At 40.4% G+C, this 15546-nt stretch overlaps 1 protein-coding gene and 1 pseudogene across 1 annotated transcript in view; one reads left to right on the forward strand and one right to left on the reverse strand.

Moving 5' to 3' along the window:
• The window catches only part of LOC113271010 (P2R1A-PPP2R2A-interacting phosphatase regulator 1), a 48023-nt gene that overhangs the window by 21883 nt on the left and 10594 nt on the right, over nucleotides 1–15546 (reverse strand). The window contains exon 5 of the mRNA XM_026520672.4: nucleotides 6453–6515. Coding sequence (XP_026376457.3) covers nucleotides 6453–6515 — 63 coding nt within the window. The remainder of the gene's footprint in view (nucleotides 1–6452; nucleotides 6516–15546) is intronic.
• Nucleotides 10275–11896, forward strand: LOC113270903 (annexin A2-like; annotated as a pseudogene).

The raw sequence follows: 15546 nt of genomic DNA on the forward strand, positions 1-15546 counted from the left end.
TAGCCCAGGAAGTATACAAGGTGATCCACTGAGAAGCAAAAAGAAAAACACAGAAATTCAGTTTATATATTTTTAAAATCTAAGACAGTAAGAAATGAAGCTTTGCTAACAGTATACAGCTTGACACAGGTGCCCTCATTCAGCCCAGAGGGTCCAAAGATCTTACAAAACACCAGCGTGTTTTTGGCCTTTAGCTAATTATAACTAATTGCAAGTTAGGTGGCCATATGGATATATTATCTAGTTTTAATTAAACCGAGTTCCACAAAATAGACAAGTATCTTAAGAAGATTTCTCTAAAGAAATGTTGGACAGAAGATTTGTAATACAAGTCTAAGCGAATGGCAGGGAAATGGCAAAGGTGAAGTTCCTACCTAGCGCAGCACACATCATCTGCCACCTTCTTGTGAAAACACGGTGCTGGGCTAATCTCTATCAAGGTGCTGGCTAAAATAATTTTAAATCATGAAGACTGCTGGAAATATGAACTCATCTTCACTCTCAGTAATGACCTATAGTTAACAAAATACAAATGAAAATGTTCTAAAAACATCATTTCATCTTTAGCTCATCCTTTTTATATTTGTATTTTGCATATAGTCAATGATTCGCATTATACACTAGCTTGGTGGTACATGTCCATCATGTACTGGAAGGATACACTATTTACATATATTGGGAGGACGTGCTAAAACATTTCGTATTGATGGAGTGTATCATCAAAAGAGTTTAAATATCATTGTCAATATAAACAATACATGTTATGTAGTCTGGAATAGAAAAGTGGCTTAAGTTGTGTGAATTAAAATGTGATCTAGGGGATGCCTGGGTGGCTCGGTTGGTTAAGTGTCTGCCTTCGGCTTGGGTCATGATCCCAGGGCCCTATCGAGCTCCTTGCTCAGCGGGGAGCCTGCTTCTCCCTCTGTCTGCTCTGCCTGCCGTTCCCCCTGCTTACGCTCTGTCTCTCTCTCTCTCTCTGACAAATACATAAATAAAGTCTTAAAAAAAATAAAATGTGACCTAGGCCTTGAAAGTGGTTTAAAATCTGGACAAACAGAGGGTGAAGGGGAAGGTATTCCAAGCAGAAGGTACCATGTGAACAAAAGCTTAGAGGGAAAGAACATGGCAGGTTTCAGGGTAGTGAGACTAGCTTGACTGAAACAGAATTTGTACTATGAAGTAATGAGACATAAAACTGGAGAGGTAAAATAGGGCCAGATTTCTAGGATCTTAAATAACTGAGGGTTTGAGCTTAAAGAGTTTGGGGAGAGTAGCATCGTTGTTAGAACCACGGGCTTTGCAGCCAAATAGAACCGAGCTGAATCTCAGTTCTGTAACTTCTTAGCTGTGCAACCGGAGGCAAGTGACTGAACTCGAGCCTCAGTCTCCTTGTCCATATGAAGATGATGATAAAAACTAAGGGTCATGAGGCGAGTGTATGCTCTTTTCCACAGTGCCTGGCAAGTTATGTAGGTGAGCGTTCACTACAACCTAGCTATTCTTATTCTTATTCTTACTCCAATTCAATAGGTAATGGGAAACCATTATAACTTTTTGCACAGGGGAGAAAGAGGTGAAAATGATGTCTTCGAGTGTTGGTTGTGGAAGTTGGATTATACTGGCACAGATAGGAAACCTCTTAGAATATTATTACGGTAATCTGGTCCCAAGGGACAGAGGAAGTGGGAACAGAGAGGATGTTGTCAAGGAAGAATTAATAGGATTAGATGTCTAATTAGATACAGTAGAAAAATAAGGAAGAACTGAAGGTGAACCTAGAGCTTTGAGTTATTTTGATGTCATTGTAGAAAATGAGGGAAATCAGGAGAGGAAGTGTAAGAAGTTAGTCTTTTAAAAACAATGGAATAACAGTAAATCTTTTTTTTTAAAATATAAGGTTAGTATAGTCCTTCCTTTTAATACTTCTGTAGGTGTTTTCCTGTAGTGAGAAGCTCAAAGTATTTTGTAATTTACTCAACCAACAAGAGCAACTTTTCCCAAAGTAGGACAGGATTTTGCCTGTTGTTCCTCCCATTGAAAGTCGGAGCATCAGCCAACATCAGCTGTTTTGAGGGTTGTTAGTAAAAGTAGGTTGACTCTTTTATCATTTATATCTTGCCTATTTCCAAAATGGCTATGAGGTGCTTATAAGGAAATAAGATTGTTAAAATAAGGTCAAGAGCCATGTAACTGTCAAGGGCAGAGTACTGTACGCTAGAAACCCAGGTTAAGGAGAGCCGCAGCACTTAAGCGTTAAACTTAGCTTTCAGGTTTCTAGGATCCAAGGTAAAAATGGAAAGAGTAAGGTAGCCACTTGTGCTCTCTGAAGGTGAGTACGCCTGAAAGATCTTAGTTGCCCAGTGCCGGCACAATGCTTAACAAATGCTTGCCATGGGGTGTCTGGGTGGCTCAGTTGTTAAGCGTCTGCCTTCAGCTCAGGGCATGATCCCAGGGTCCTGGGATCGAGCCCCACATCAGGCTCCTCCGCTGGAAGCCTGCTTCTTCCTCTCCCACTCTCCCTGCCTGTGTTCCCTCTCTTGCTGGCTGTCTCTCTGTCAAATAAATAAATAAAAAATCTTAAACAAACAAACAAAAAAACAAATGCTTGCCGAAAGAATGAAACAATTTGTAAACTAAGATCAAATTAAACATCTCTTTATAAGAAAGACTAGGTACTCAGTAGGTTTCAAGGAAGACTGAAAAACGTATCACTGAAATCTAATGCCACTGCTTTCCTAGACTGTGGACACTAAACTGTGGTTATCTAAATGGTCGCTATCAAAATCACGCCCCGCACTCCGGCTGGCATCATCTCTTTCGAAAGCCTCATTTCATAAAGTTCCCTTACATTTGTGTCTAAACCCAGTTTAATTTATCCAAATCAGGTAAGATAAAACAAAGACTGTAATATGGGTTGCTGAAGTTTACATTTGTGAAGATATAAAAGGAAGAGATGCTAGAAATGCAGAGGTAATATGTAAATAGATAATTTGACTGATGTTACTTAAGGCACTGCTGAAAAAAGTCACGTTCTTACTGGTATTGGTGATTTTATATCCTACTGAACAAGACAGAAAATAAAGGTAAAGTTATAGAACCACATACTGTGAACAGACTGTTATGGGTGGAATTGTGTCCCCCTAAAATCTAGTATGTCGAAGTCCTAACTCCCAGTGCCTCAGAATGTGACTGTATTTGGAGACAGGGTACTTGCAGAGGTAATCAAGTTAGGATAAGGTGAAGAGGGTGGGCCCTAATCCAATATGTCCTTATAAAAAAGGAGAAATTTGGAGACAAACATATGTGTAGGGAAAACACCATGTGAATATGAAGATGGCTATTTACAAGCCAAGGACAGAGGCCTGGAACAGACAGATGCTTCTCTCACAGCCCTCAGAAAAAACCCATCCTGCCAACACCTTGATTTCAGACTTCCAGCCTCCAGAGATGTGAGAAACGAACTTTCTGTTGTTTGAGCCCCCCGTTTGTGGTACTTTGTTGTGGCAGCCCCAGCAAACTCATACCCTAAGTATTTCAGCAGGGTGCTTACTTATGTTTAGGGTCTGGGGATAGGGAACTAAAAGCTGAGTGCTTCCAAAGGTCTTGAAACATAAACTTGATCGTTACTAGGAAAGGAAAATTACATAAAAAGAACAGTTCCTGACCACTTAGGAAGGCTATGTGTCTTAGAAAACTAACTTCCATGGTCATTGCCTCACAATATATACATGAATCATCATGTTGTGTACCTTACACTTAGACAATGTCATATGTCAATTACATATCAATAAAGCTGGGGGGGAACAGAAAATTAACTTCCAGTTTCATTTTCTCAAGCTCCCTAATACCTAGAAAACAGCTAGCGGCCCCAGTTGAGAAGAAATTATCCATTAACTGCCTCCTAGGAAAGGGGCAAATTAAATCATACTTTGACTTAAATGTGGACCCAGAACCTAATACTGACTTGGGCTGTGTGCTTATTTAAAAGTAAAAGAAAATGTAATCAAATCAGTTTATAGGAAATGCAGGGAACAAAAGAACATATTAAACAACACATGTAAGCAGAATCAAAATGTGGGGCAGTCTACAGGACAAATGGCCTGGTTTCTTCAATAAATAAGTGGCATGGAACAAAAACAGGAGGGGAAGGGAATGTTTTAAATAAAAGAGACCTGAGGGGCACCTGGGTGGCTCAGTTGATTAAGCATCTGCCTTTAGCTGAGATCATGATCTCAGGGTCCTGGGATCGAGCCCCACATCGGGCTCCCCACTTAGTGGGGAGTTGGCTTCTCCCTCTGCCCCTCCCCTGCCTCGTGTGCGCGCTCTCTCTCTCAAATAAATAAAATCTTAAAAAGAAGAGAGAGATCTGAGATATCATGGTTGGAACATGTTTGAATCAGTGAAAAAGACATTTTTGAGAACAGTGAGAATTTTAACCTGGACTGGTTATTAGATGACATTAAAGAATAACTTAATTTTGCTAGATGTAATGGTGGCGTTGTGATTATGTAAGAAAAAAGTCATTCTCGGAGATTCACTCTGAGTGTTTGTGGGTAAAAAGAGATCGGGGATTTACTTTCAGGCATCCTCTTCCCCAAAAGGTTAATAAATTCAATAGCTAAAAAGAAATCACGGTTAAAGAATGCATATGAAGAGGGGTACCTGGGTGGCTCAGTCTGTTAAGTATCTGACTCTTGCATGGAGCACTGGGTGTTATACGCAAACAATGAATCATGGAACACTACATCAAAAACTAATGATGTACTGTGTGGTGACTAACATAACATAATAAAAAAAAAAGTATCTGACTCTTGATTTCAGCTTAGGTCATGATCTCAGGGTCATGAAATTGAGCCCTGTGTTGGGCTTTGCCCTGGGCATGGAGCCTGCTTGGGACTCTTTCTCTCCCTCTTCCTCTGCTCCTCACCTCTCCTCCCACCCCCTGTTCACACTTTCTCTCTCTCTCTCAAAAAAATGCATATAAAGAAATATGCAATTTAAGATATCTATCAGACCATTAAGCTGCTGAAAATAAGTCTTGATTTTCCATTCAATCTGTACTCAGATTGAAAGCTAATATTATTTCTATTTTCCCATTTAATTCACTTTCTACTTGTGTTTCATTTTAAATGTTTACAACATATATTCTGTCACTATGGAAATAGATTGCTTTACAATTTATATTACCGACCAGTTAAATTTATCTTGATTTCAAGCTTCATAGTCAAATAGCAACATATAATCAATTTTCAAAAATTTATCTTGATTTCAAGCTCCATAATCAAATAGCAACATGTAATCAATTTTTAAGTATTGATCTCATTTAGGCCAAGCAACAAAACAAATTGCACAGATGAACCAGAGGTCATCTTACCTATTAATTTTAGGTTCTTTCATTAAGAACTTCTAAAAGAGCTCCCTACTTGCAAAGACAGTTAAAGAATGTTTTATCTACTAAAAAGTAAAAGAATCTTTTTACCACACTTTTTTTTGCTACTGGATGACAGGCTGGACTCTAGGGAAGCCACGGTGTGAGAGGGAGAGAGGGAAAGGAAGCAGGAGTTGGAGTCCTAAACACCAGACCCATGAGATACTATGGCTTTTGTGCCACTGAAACAGGGAAAGGGTAGCTGGAAAGGAATCCAGTAATTTGGGGCTAAATCTGGCTCTGACATTCACTAACTCTGAACATTGGGTAAATTACTAAATTTCTCCTGTCGTTAGTTTCTGATCTTATGTTGTAAGATAAAATGAGAGCACAGATGTAAAGCACCTATTTTAGCGTTAAGTGAATAATTAGTGCTTCATAACAGTTAAGCCCCCCCTTAAACAAAAGTCTGCTTGTAGTTGGGTCAGAAAAATCCTACCACCTGTGGCAGAGTGGTGATTTGATCTTTTGAGCTCTGTGGCTAATCTTCGGATAATTAAAAGGTTTAACTGTGTATTAGGCGTTTGCTATTAAACACACACACACACGCACATGCACACACACACACACATGCACACATACACGCCTGCACAAAACACAAGCTGGTGAGGTACAATGTGTCCCTGAACTCAGATCACTAAGAAATGAACACAAAATGATAGCATAAAGGCCATTTCATCTGTCAAAAGATTTTCTTCATCTGATAGTTTAAAAAAACCATGATAATTATGGTCATTAGGAACCTAAAAATTAATATTCCTTTTTCTTTGCAATCTCTGAAACAGGCCAGATTCAAGGCAGAAGAGTATATTGTCTTTCTGGAAACTATCAGTTTATTAAAATAGGTAATAACCCAAAGAAAATAGGACTCCTTAGTTGTTTTTGTTTTAGAGGAAAAAATCCCGGAATTAGAAACAGAATCACATGTGACGTCATTTGGAATTACTGAACCACAGGTATTTTTTTAAAGAAAAATAAAGTTTTCTTTTTACTGAACAGCTATCAGTTTCCAAAGTCTTCTTACCTGTTTGATTTGATGAAGGCGACCAAAGGAAGCACGGATGGGGATGGGAGAAGGTGGCAAAAACTGAAATTTAAAATAAAAGTCAATACCCGAAACTAACATAACATTGAATGTTAATCATACTTCAATAAAAAAATAAACAGAAGTCAAGCTGGCTTTAATGTTTCTGATTATTTCTAAACATTAATTAAGTCAATGTTGAATTACCTAAAATGTCTGAGTGCCTAATGCACGTTAGCAACAGTATTAGTTAAGTTTAAAATTAAAGAGATAAAAGATCCATTTGACTCTTGACTGAAAATATAACTAATCAAAAGTATATATATATATATATAACAGAACAGAACAAAATAACTGTTAACATAAGAGATACCAGGCAGAACATCAACAGAACATTTTGTTTATCTCTAATTTCCTTTTCCCAAGGCACTGGATCTTAAAATCACCTCATTTTTTTCTTGCCAGTTTTATCTTGCAAAAAACAAGCAAAATAACTCCATCACATATCTTAGAACCCAGCTGAAGAAACCACACTTTCATAGTATGAAATGTCTTCAGGCAGGCACTTCCCAAGTAGCTCTGCACATTTCCCTTGCGTGTTCAGATACTTGTCATCTAGTCTACGTTCTCCTATTTTGTCTTATCTCAAAGCTTATGAGGACCCACACAAGAGGGGGAATGAAAGAATGGAGGGATTTAAAGCTAAGTGTGAAAATGAGGCTGGAAAAGTACCTTTAGAATTCATTTATCCATTCTACCTATATCCCAGTTAGTTCTTGAAATGCCAGAAAATGAATCTACCATATTTTACTTTTATATTATATCTTAAGAGCACATTGAGTTGTGCATTCAGAAATATTTAATGAGGTAAACCACTGTGCTAGACCCTGAGGATCCAAAGAGAAATAAAACATTTTCCTGTCTTTGAGCAATTCAAAGTGTAGGTAGGGAAAATTAGGCCATAGGTCAGTGCCAGACCAAGTTATGATTTGTGGGAAGTCAAAGCACAGAGACTGTATCTCTGCATGGGGTTCCTGGGGAGGGGGGCTCCATAGAGGAGGGCAGGAATTCAATAGACAGGGAAGAGGAAGCAGGGTACTTCAGGGAGTGGGAAGAGATGCTAGGCAGAGGCATGTTTGGGGAACAGAGAGATTTAGGGTGGCTGAAATTTGGTACATGATAGGGCATGAAAGGAAGCAAATTTGGGGAAATTTGGCTGCAACCAGATCATGGATTTTGGACTTTAGCCTTTTGAGCCCAACAGGAATCCTAAAGCATAGATCCTTCTGAGTTCTTAAAACTCAAAGGTATTTTAAACAAGATCATATCTGTTTTACAACTAAAGGCAACCCTCGCAGCATATATAGAACAAATTGAGGGTAGAGGGAAGAGGGACTAGAAGCGGGATCAAAGGCCAGGTAAAAGATAATGAGAGTCTGAATGAAAAAGGGTGGGAGGAAGAGAAGGAGGCAGACCGGAGAAATGATGAGAAAGTGAAAAGAGGGGTGCCTGGCCGGCTCAGTCAGTAAAGCACGTCTCTTAATCTCAGGGTTGTGAGTTCAAGCCCCATGTTGGGAGTAGAGATTACTTAAAAATAAAATCCTTAGGGGGGCCTGGGTGGCTCAGTCAGCTGAGCATTTGGCTTTTTGATTTTGGCTCAGGTCATGATCTCAGGTCATGGGATTGAGCCCTGAGTGGGGCTCTGAGCTGAGCACGGAGCCTCTCTCTCCCTCTCCCTCTGCCCCCCCTGCCCTGCACTTGCACGTGCTCTCTCTCTAAAACAATAAAAAAATTAAAAAAATAAAATCTTAAAAAGAAAGAAAGAAAGAGTGAAAAGAGCTCAAGCTTGGTCTGAGGTTCCTAGCTGAGACCCATGGGTGGGTGGTAGCCAGGAAAGGCAGTAAGAGGAGTGAGTTGGTGTGGGGGGGGGGAGAAGATGAGTGCTCAAAAAGGTGTGTTGGATATACAAGCATTTTTTGAAGTAGTGAATCTGAATTTTTATTAGATTTTTAAATGTATCATGTGACTCTTTAAGGAGCATTTCCTCTCACTAGTTATATCTTGCTTAAGAAAGTGTTAAAACCAGTTCGTTTCATCAAATCATTTGCTAGAAGGTGGAGGAAACAGCCAAGGCTGTAGAAGTAATAATAGAAAATTCGTATGAGGATCACTGAAAATTCACTACATCTAAATTACATTGGACAATGAGCTATAATTACTTTATCATAACAAGTCACTGTCAGAAAAATAGGGCTAGCTCTTAAGTATTTCAATATTTATTGGGCCCTTATTATGTTTAAGGAACTGTCTTTCTGCTCAGAGGGAAGGGAGAGATTAAAAGAAAAATAAGCCATAGTTATTACTCACCGACACCTTACAGTCCAGACACGAGAGCTAATTATTATATATGAGACAAGGAAATGAGTGTTAAATGGAGGCAAAGTGGGGTGGGGATAAAAAGCAAAGATTAAGTGAATGGGCACAGGGAGTGGGAGACGGGAGACAGTAAGGCACAAGGTGGCGGTGTGAGTTGGGCCTCACAGGGCAAAGAGTTTGACAGTACAAACAAGAGAAAAGGGAGAGTGCTAGGCATGTTTTAGGAAACATGTTTTAAGAAATGTTGTTAGTCCCGTGTGAATGCAATGTGAGGTGTCTCTGGAGGGATAGAAGATTCTGAGGTCAAGAGGGTGAAGATGCTGAAAAGGCTTGAATGCCACACTAAAAATAAAAAATTCAAGTGTGGCGAAATGATCTACTTTGGTACACAGATGAGCAGATTATAGCCAACAGCACTGTCTCTTTACCTTTGGAAGAGACACACTCACATATTAATCGGCCCTGAGCCTGGTTCAGGCTCTATCCAGTGCATAGGTATGAAGAAGGAGGTATCAGACAGCTAATAACTGCTGACTGGCCAGAAATTCAGACTAGCCTGTACTAATCGTGTTCCAGGGTTGACAGTTCAAGAAAATTCCTAATTCAGGGCGCCTCGGTGGTTCAGTAGGTTAAGCATCCAACTCTTGATTTTGGCTCAGGTCACGATCTCAGGGTTGTGAGATCGGACCCCGTGTTGGGCTCTGTGCTGAGAGGGGAGCCTGCTTAGGAATATCTCTCCCTCTGCCTCTCCCCCGCTCTCTCTCTCTCTCTCTCTCTCTCACACACACACACACACACACACACACACCCTCTCTCTCTCTCTCAAAAAAAATATATATATATAGTTAAAAAAAATAAATTCCTAATTCAAATCAATAAGGCTATTGGCTGACCCTTTTCACAAAAGTCAACAAACTTATCTCCACAAAACTTGCATAAAAGGGATATATTGGACATACGATTTGTTGCTATATGGAATAGTGCTATGAACGATGTAACAAGAGTTTCTCTTTCAAGCGTCTATTTGTATGAAATATGATAATGGTGATAATGCATGTAATATGTGTCACATAGCGCCAGCACATAGTATGTGCTCAGTAAATGGTAACTATTACTGCCACTACCATCATTATCACCACCATCATTAAGTATTTCTAGAATTCAATGTTTAATGACATATAAACAATAACTAGAATTATATATGGTAGCTTTGTAAGACTTGGCTACCTATTCCTTACCACCCAGCATTCTTTATTCTTTTTCCCATCTGATCTTTTAATTAATTTACTTTTAATAGACTTTATTTTTTAGATCAGTTTTATGTTCACAGCAAAATTGAGTGGAAGGTACAAAGATTTCCTCTGCTCTCACATAAGCAGAGCCTCCCCCACTATCAAAAGCTGAACAAAAGTGGTAAATTGTTATAACAGATGAACCTACATTGACATGTCATTACCACCCCAAGTTCATAGTTTACATCAGAGTTCACTCTTCATGTTATACATTCTACAGGTTTGGACATATGTATAATGACGCATATCCATCATTACAGTATCGTAGTTCCACTGCCTTAAAAACCCTGTGTGCTCCACCTGTTCATGCTGATCTTTTTTTTCCAACAGAAACTGACTTACTTTTTTCTCATTATAAAGCAATACATGCACAGTATAAAACATAATTAATGGGAAAAAAACCCAGCAACACCCACCATCCAGAGATGACCAAAGCAAATATCTCAGTGTTTCTTTTCCCAGACCTGGATCCTACCGCACATACTGTTTTGCAGTTTGGGTATTTTTTTCTTTACAATTTTTTTTTGGATTTTATTTATTTGAGAGAGAGCACGTGAGTGAGGGGAAGAGCAGAGGGGGAGGGAGAGGGAGAGAGAATCTCTCAGGGAGAATCCGTGCTGAGCGTAGAGCCTGACACAGGGCTTGATCTCATGACCTTGAGATCATGACCTGAGCCAAAACCAAGAGTTGGATGCTCAACCAACTGAGCCACCCAGGCGCCCCATTTTTTTCCCTTATAATTTAATACATTCTGGCTCTGCATCCGGGGATGCCTGCAGCTTTCAGCTTATGGGCCAGCATCTATCAAAATGTCCACTGTTCACGAATTCTGTGCAAACTCCACTTGGAGGGTGACTACTCTACACCCTCAAATGCATACAGGCCAGTCAAAACATACACCAACTTTGATGTCAAGTGTAATGCTTTGAACATTGAAACGGCATCAAGGCAAACGGTGTGGATGAGGTCACTGTCATCAACATGTTGGCCAACTACAGCAATGAGACAGGATACTGCCTTCACCTACCAGACAAGGACCAAAAAGGAATTTGCATCAGCATTGAACTCAGCCTTGCCTGGCTGCCTGGCCACCTGGAGAAGGTGATTTGGGGCCTAGTGAAAACATCTGCTCAGTATGAGGCTTCCAAGCTGAAACCCTCTCCCATGAAGGTGCTGAGGACTGATGAGGACTCCCTCACTGAACATTGTTTCCAACACATCTGGTGGCTTCTGCAAGCTGACGGTTGTCCTTGCAAAGGGTAGAAGCGTGGAGGATGGCGCTGTCATGGATTATGAATTGTTTGACCCTAGATGCCTATGATTTCTAATGCTGGAGTGAAGAGGAAAGGAACTGATGTTCCCAAGGGGATCATCAGCATCATGACCGAGCTAGTGTGTATCACATCCAGAAAGAATTTGAAAGGTATAAGAGCGACAGCCCTTATGATCAAGGAGAAGGTCAAGAGAGACCTGGAAAATGCTTTTCTGAGCCTGGTCCGGTGTATTCAGAACAAGCTGCCCTATTTTGATGACTGACTGTGTGATTCCATGAAGGTAAGGGGGCTCATGATAAGGTCCTGATTAGAATCACAGTGAAGGAAGGGGACATGTTAAAAATTCGGTCTGAATTCAAGAGAAAGTATGGCACGTCCCTGTACTACCACATCCAGGAAGACATTTGAGGGCAACTACCAGAAGGTGCTGTTGTGTGGGGCAGAGCGGAATGAAGTGCGAGGGTCCACGTGGTGCTCCTGTGCTCCCAGCTACCAGTTCTAGAAAATCAGCTTGCGACCAGCAACCCCTTGTGCCCATCCCTGTGAGGATGACGTTAGCGTTGCCCCCCACTCCTACTTTATTTTAGTTGCCTAGGCACTGCCTGGCTTTCCCCACTTTTCTCTCCTTTTAGCCAAAGAAATGAACAGTTCAAGGACTTGGAAGTGAAATCTATGACGTGAAACACTTTGCTTCTTGTGTATTGTGTTATAAACAGACGAATGAACTGAATTTTTACTGTAGAAACAAAACAAAAATAACTTAATACATTCCACATATCTTTCCATATTAAAATTCACCTGTAACACCATTTTATTTGTGTGGTTTTAAAAAATTTTTATTTTAAGCAGGCTCTACGTCCAATGTGGGGCTTGAACTCATGACCCTGAGATTAAGAGTCACATACTCTACCGACTGAGCCAGGCAGGCACCCCACGTGCAACACCATTTTTAAAGGCTGAATATTAGATTATATGAATGTACCATAATAAGAAGCACTCATTATGTGCCAGGCACATCTTATCTCACTCAATTCTCACAACTACCCCATGACGTAGACATTGTTATTGTCCCCGTTTTAAAGGTTAGAAAACTGAGGGCCAGAGAAATTAGACAACTTGTTCAAGTTCATACAGCTAGTAATTGCTAGAACTGGGATTCAAACACAGATAATGAAAGCTCATTCATTTAACCTATTCCCTAACCATTCATATTGTTGCCACATTTTTTTGCTCACTCATAAATAATGCTGTGATAACAACCTTTAAGCTAACCTTTGCACATATCCTTAATGAATTCTTTAGAAGAAATTCAGAGATGGAATTTCTGGGTCACAATGCCGTTGATACACATTGCCAAATTGCCCTCCAGAAGCTTATACAAATTTACTTTCTAGCAGTGTACGAGAATGTCAATTTTCTTCTATCTCTCCAACATGAGATATTATTATTAATTTAAAAAATTGTATGGCCATTCTTAAAGCATACTTTAAAACAATCTACTTGCCAAAGCAAGTAGAAAACATTGTGATTTATCCACAGTTTGGGATATTCTCCCCCAATGCTTCCCTTTATTAGCATTGAGCACTGAGAAGCTGTTACACAGTGACATGCACCAAATCTGAAAAATGTAGGTTTTCCCTTAAAAAAAAAACACTAAATACACATGCACACACACACACATCTTTTGAACAAACAGAATTTCAATACATTTAATTCATGCTACTGATACTCATATTGTTATCATTCAAATGCCCAGAAAGTTCACAATATAAAATGTGAAACACCCTAAGTGGAAAGACATGCTAACCTGAACTTAAATATATACATATGCTCTACATAAGGAAATTATGGTACTTTAGCTGTATTACTATGACATGTTATAAAAAACAAAAGAAGAGAATTGCATGGTGTGGCAAACTGTCCTAAACTAACTATGCAAGATTTCCTGGAAGAGATTATCTTTAATTGAAATCTAAGGGATGGGAAGGAACTGGTTAGTTTCAGGAAAAGGTTTAGAATTCCTATTGGAAAACTTTATCTAGGAAATCCTGAGAAGAATGCCTTGACTAAAATAGATGAGATCAACAGGAATGTAGTATGAAATGTCTGGGGAAGGGAGGATTTGAACTTGAGCTATAGAATCATAAGCCATAAAATGTGGATTCAATATTGGACTTGGCTGATTTTTTAGGAATAACACGGAAAATTAATTGGAGAAAAGAAGGCTTCTGGAAAATAATCTCCCACAGGTTAAGCACTACAGGTTGTGTTTGCAAGGGAATTACCTTAGATAATTTTTCTTTTTTAAAAAAATATTTTTTAGGGACGCCTGGGTGGCTCAGTCATTAAGCGTCTGCCTTCAGCTTAGGACGTGATCCCAGGGTTCTGGGATTGAGCCCCGCATTGGGCTCCCTGCTCGGCTGGGAGCCTGCTTCTTCCTCTCCTACTCTCCCTGCTTGTGTTCCCTCTCTCGCTGGCTGTCTCTCTGTCAAATAAATAAAATCTTAAAAAAAATCTTTTTTTAAAGATTTTATTTATTTATTTGTCAGAGAGAGAGAGAGAGAGAGAGAGAGCACAAGCAGGGGGGCAAAGCAGGCAAGGGAGAAGCAGGCTCCTGGCTGAGCAAGGAGCCCGATGCGCTTAATCCCTGGGATCATAATCTGACCCGAAGGCAGACACTTAACTGGCTGAGCCACCCAGGCGTCCCTAGATAATTTTTCTTTTTTTTTCAGGATTTTATTTATTCATTCGACAGAGAGAGAGAGACAGCCAGTGAGAGAGGGAACACAAGCAGTGGGAGTGGGAGAGGAAGAAGCAGGCTCCCAGCGGAGGAGCCTGACGTGGGGCTGGATCCCGGAACGCCAGGATCATGCCCTGGGCCGAAGGCAGATGCTTAATGACTGAGCCACCCAGGCGCCCCCCTAGATAATTTTTCTACATGAAACAAAGTATTAAAACAGAAACAAAGCACTTTCTGAGATATCAATAAACCTCACTGGTGTCTTTTATGTAAGTTTCTCAGTGTGCCTTTTTCTCACACTCTAGGAGGGGAGGGGAGTCCTTGGGAGGAAGCAAGAGTACCAGCACCAAGGAACAAGGTCATGGGAGTGGGGAGGAGTAGGGGCATTGGGGAGCATGCTGGGTGAAGCAGACTCCCAAGCATTATCTTCAATGAAGGAATTAGGATAGGAAAGATCAAGCTTAGTTCCATTTAAAACAGAACCCATAAGGCTCCCTGGGTGGCTCAGTCAGTTAAGTGTCTGCCTTTAGTCCAGGTCATGATCCCAAGGTCCTGGGTTCAAGCCCTGCATCAGGCTTGTTGCTCGGTGGGAGTCTGTTTCTCCCTCTCTCTCTGCTTGCCATTCCCCTGCTTGTTCTCTTTCTCCACCCCCCCCCCGTCAAATAAATAAATAAAATCTTTTTAAAAAGAGAAACCACAGAAAACTAATATCGTAAAGACATTAAATTCTTTGAAAAGAATTTTAACTTTACTACGTTTGCTATTTTGAACCCATTCCTTCTGTAGTTACTAGAGATAAAGCACTTGGACAATCCTGAGCAGGAGCTGTATGCCATGTTTACCAATGCCTCTGCCTAGTTCCTGCAACGACTGATCCTGAACATGAATTGAATGTAGGCTAGCAAGACAGAGAGTAATGCAGGGCCAGGAATGTATTATACACTCAGTGCTGGGTGGGCCATAAATTAAATTTAGTTTGTAGTTGCCACGTGAAAAGCAAAACCTAATCAGATAAATATCAGTAGCCATAAAGTTAAAAGGGACAAATTGCTTAAGAGGAGCACAACCCTTTCTGACAGGAAGATGAAACATTTCTCCTGCTTTTCTTGGAGTAGGAGGGGGTGGAGATGGAGAAGAGATGTGGCCGCCCCCAAATACAACAGAGGTGCCAGGAAGAGAATTCCTAGTGGAAGAGTGGGGAACAGGCACGCCAACCCTGGAGTTCTTAGGAGATACAGCGAAGGGAAAATCAGGGAAAGGGATGGTCCCCATGGTCAGAAGAGGGCCTCGGGTTTTTGCTCACCGGAAGTGGGGTGGAGTGATTTTCCGAGAGTGCGGAGAAAAATATTGGAGCTTAATTAAGAAAATAATTGTGAGAGAGCAGATTTTTACAAGGACTGGAAATGTGCATC

This window comes from Ursus arctos, chromosome X (genome assembly GCF_023065955.2).
Source record: "Ursus arctos isolate Adak ecotype North America chromosome X, UrsArc2.0, whole genome shotgun sequence".
NCBI lineage: Eukaryota > Metazoa > Chordata > Mammalia > Carnivora > Ursidae > Ursus > Ursus arctos.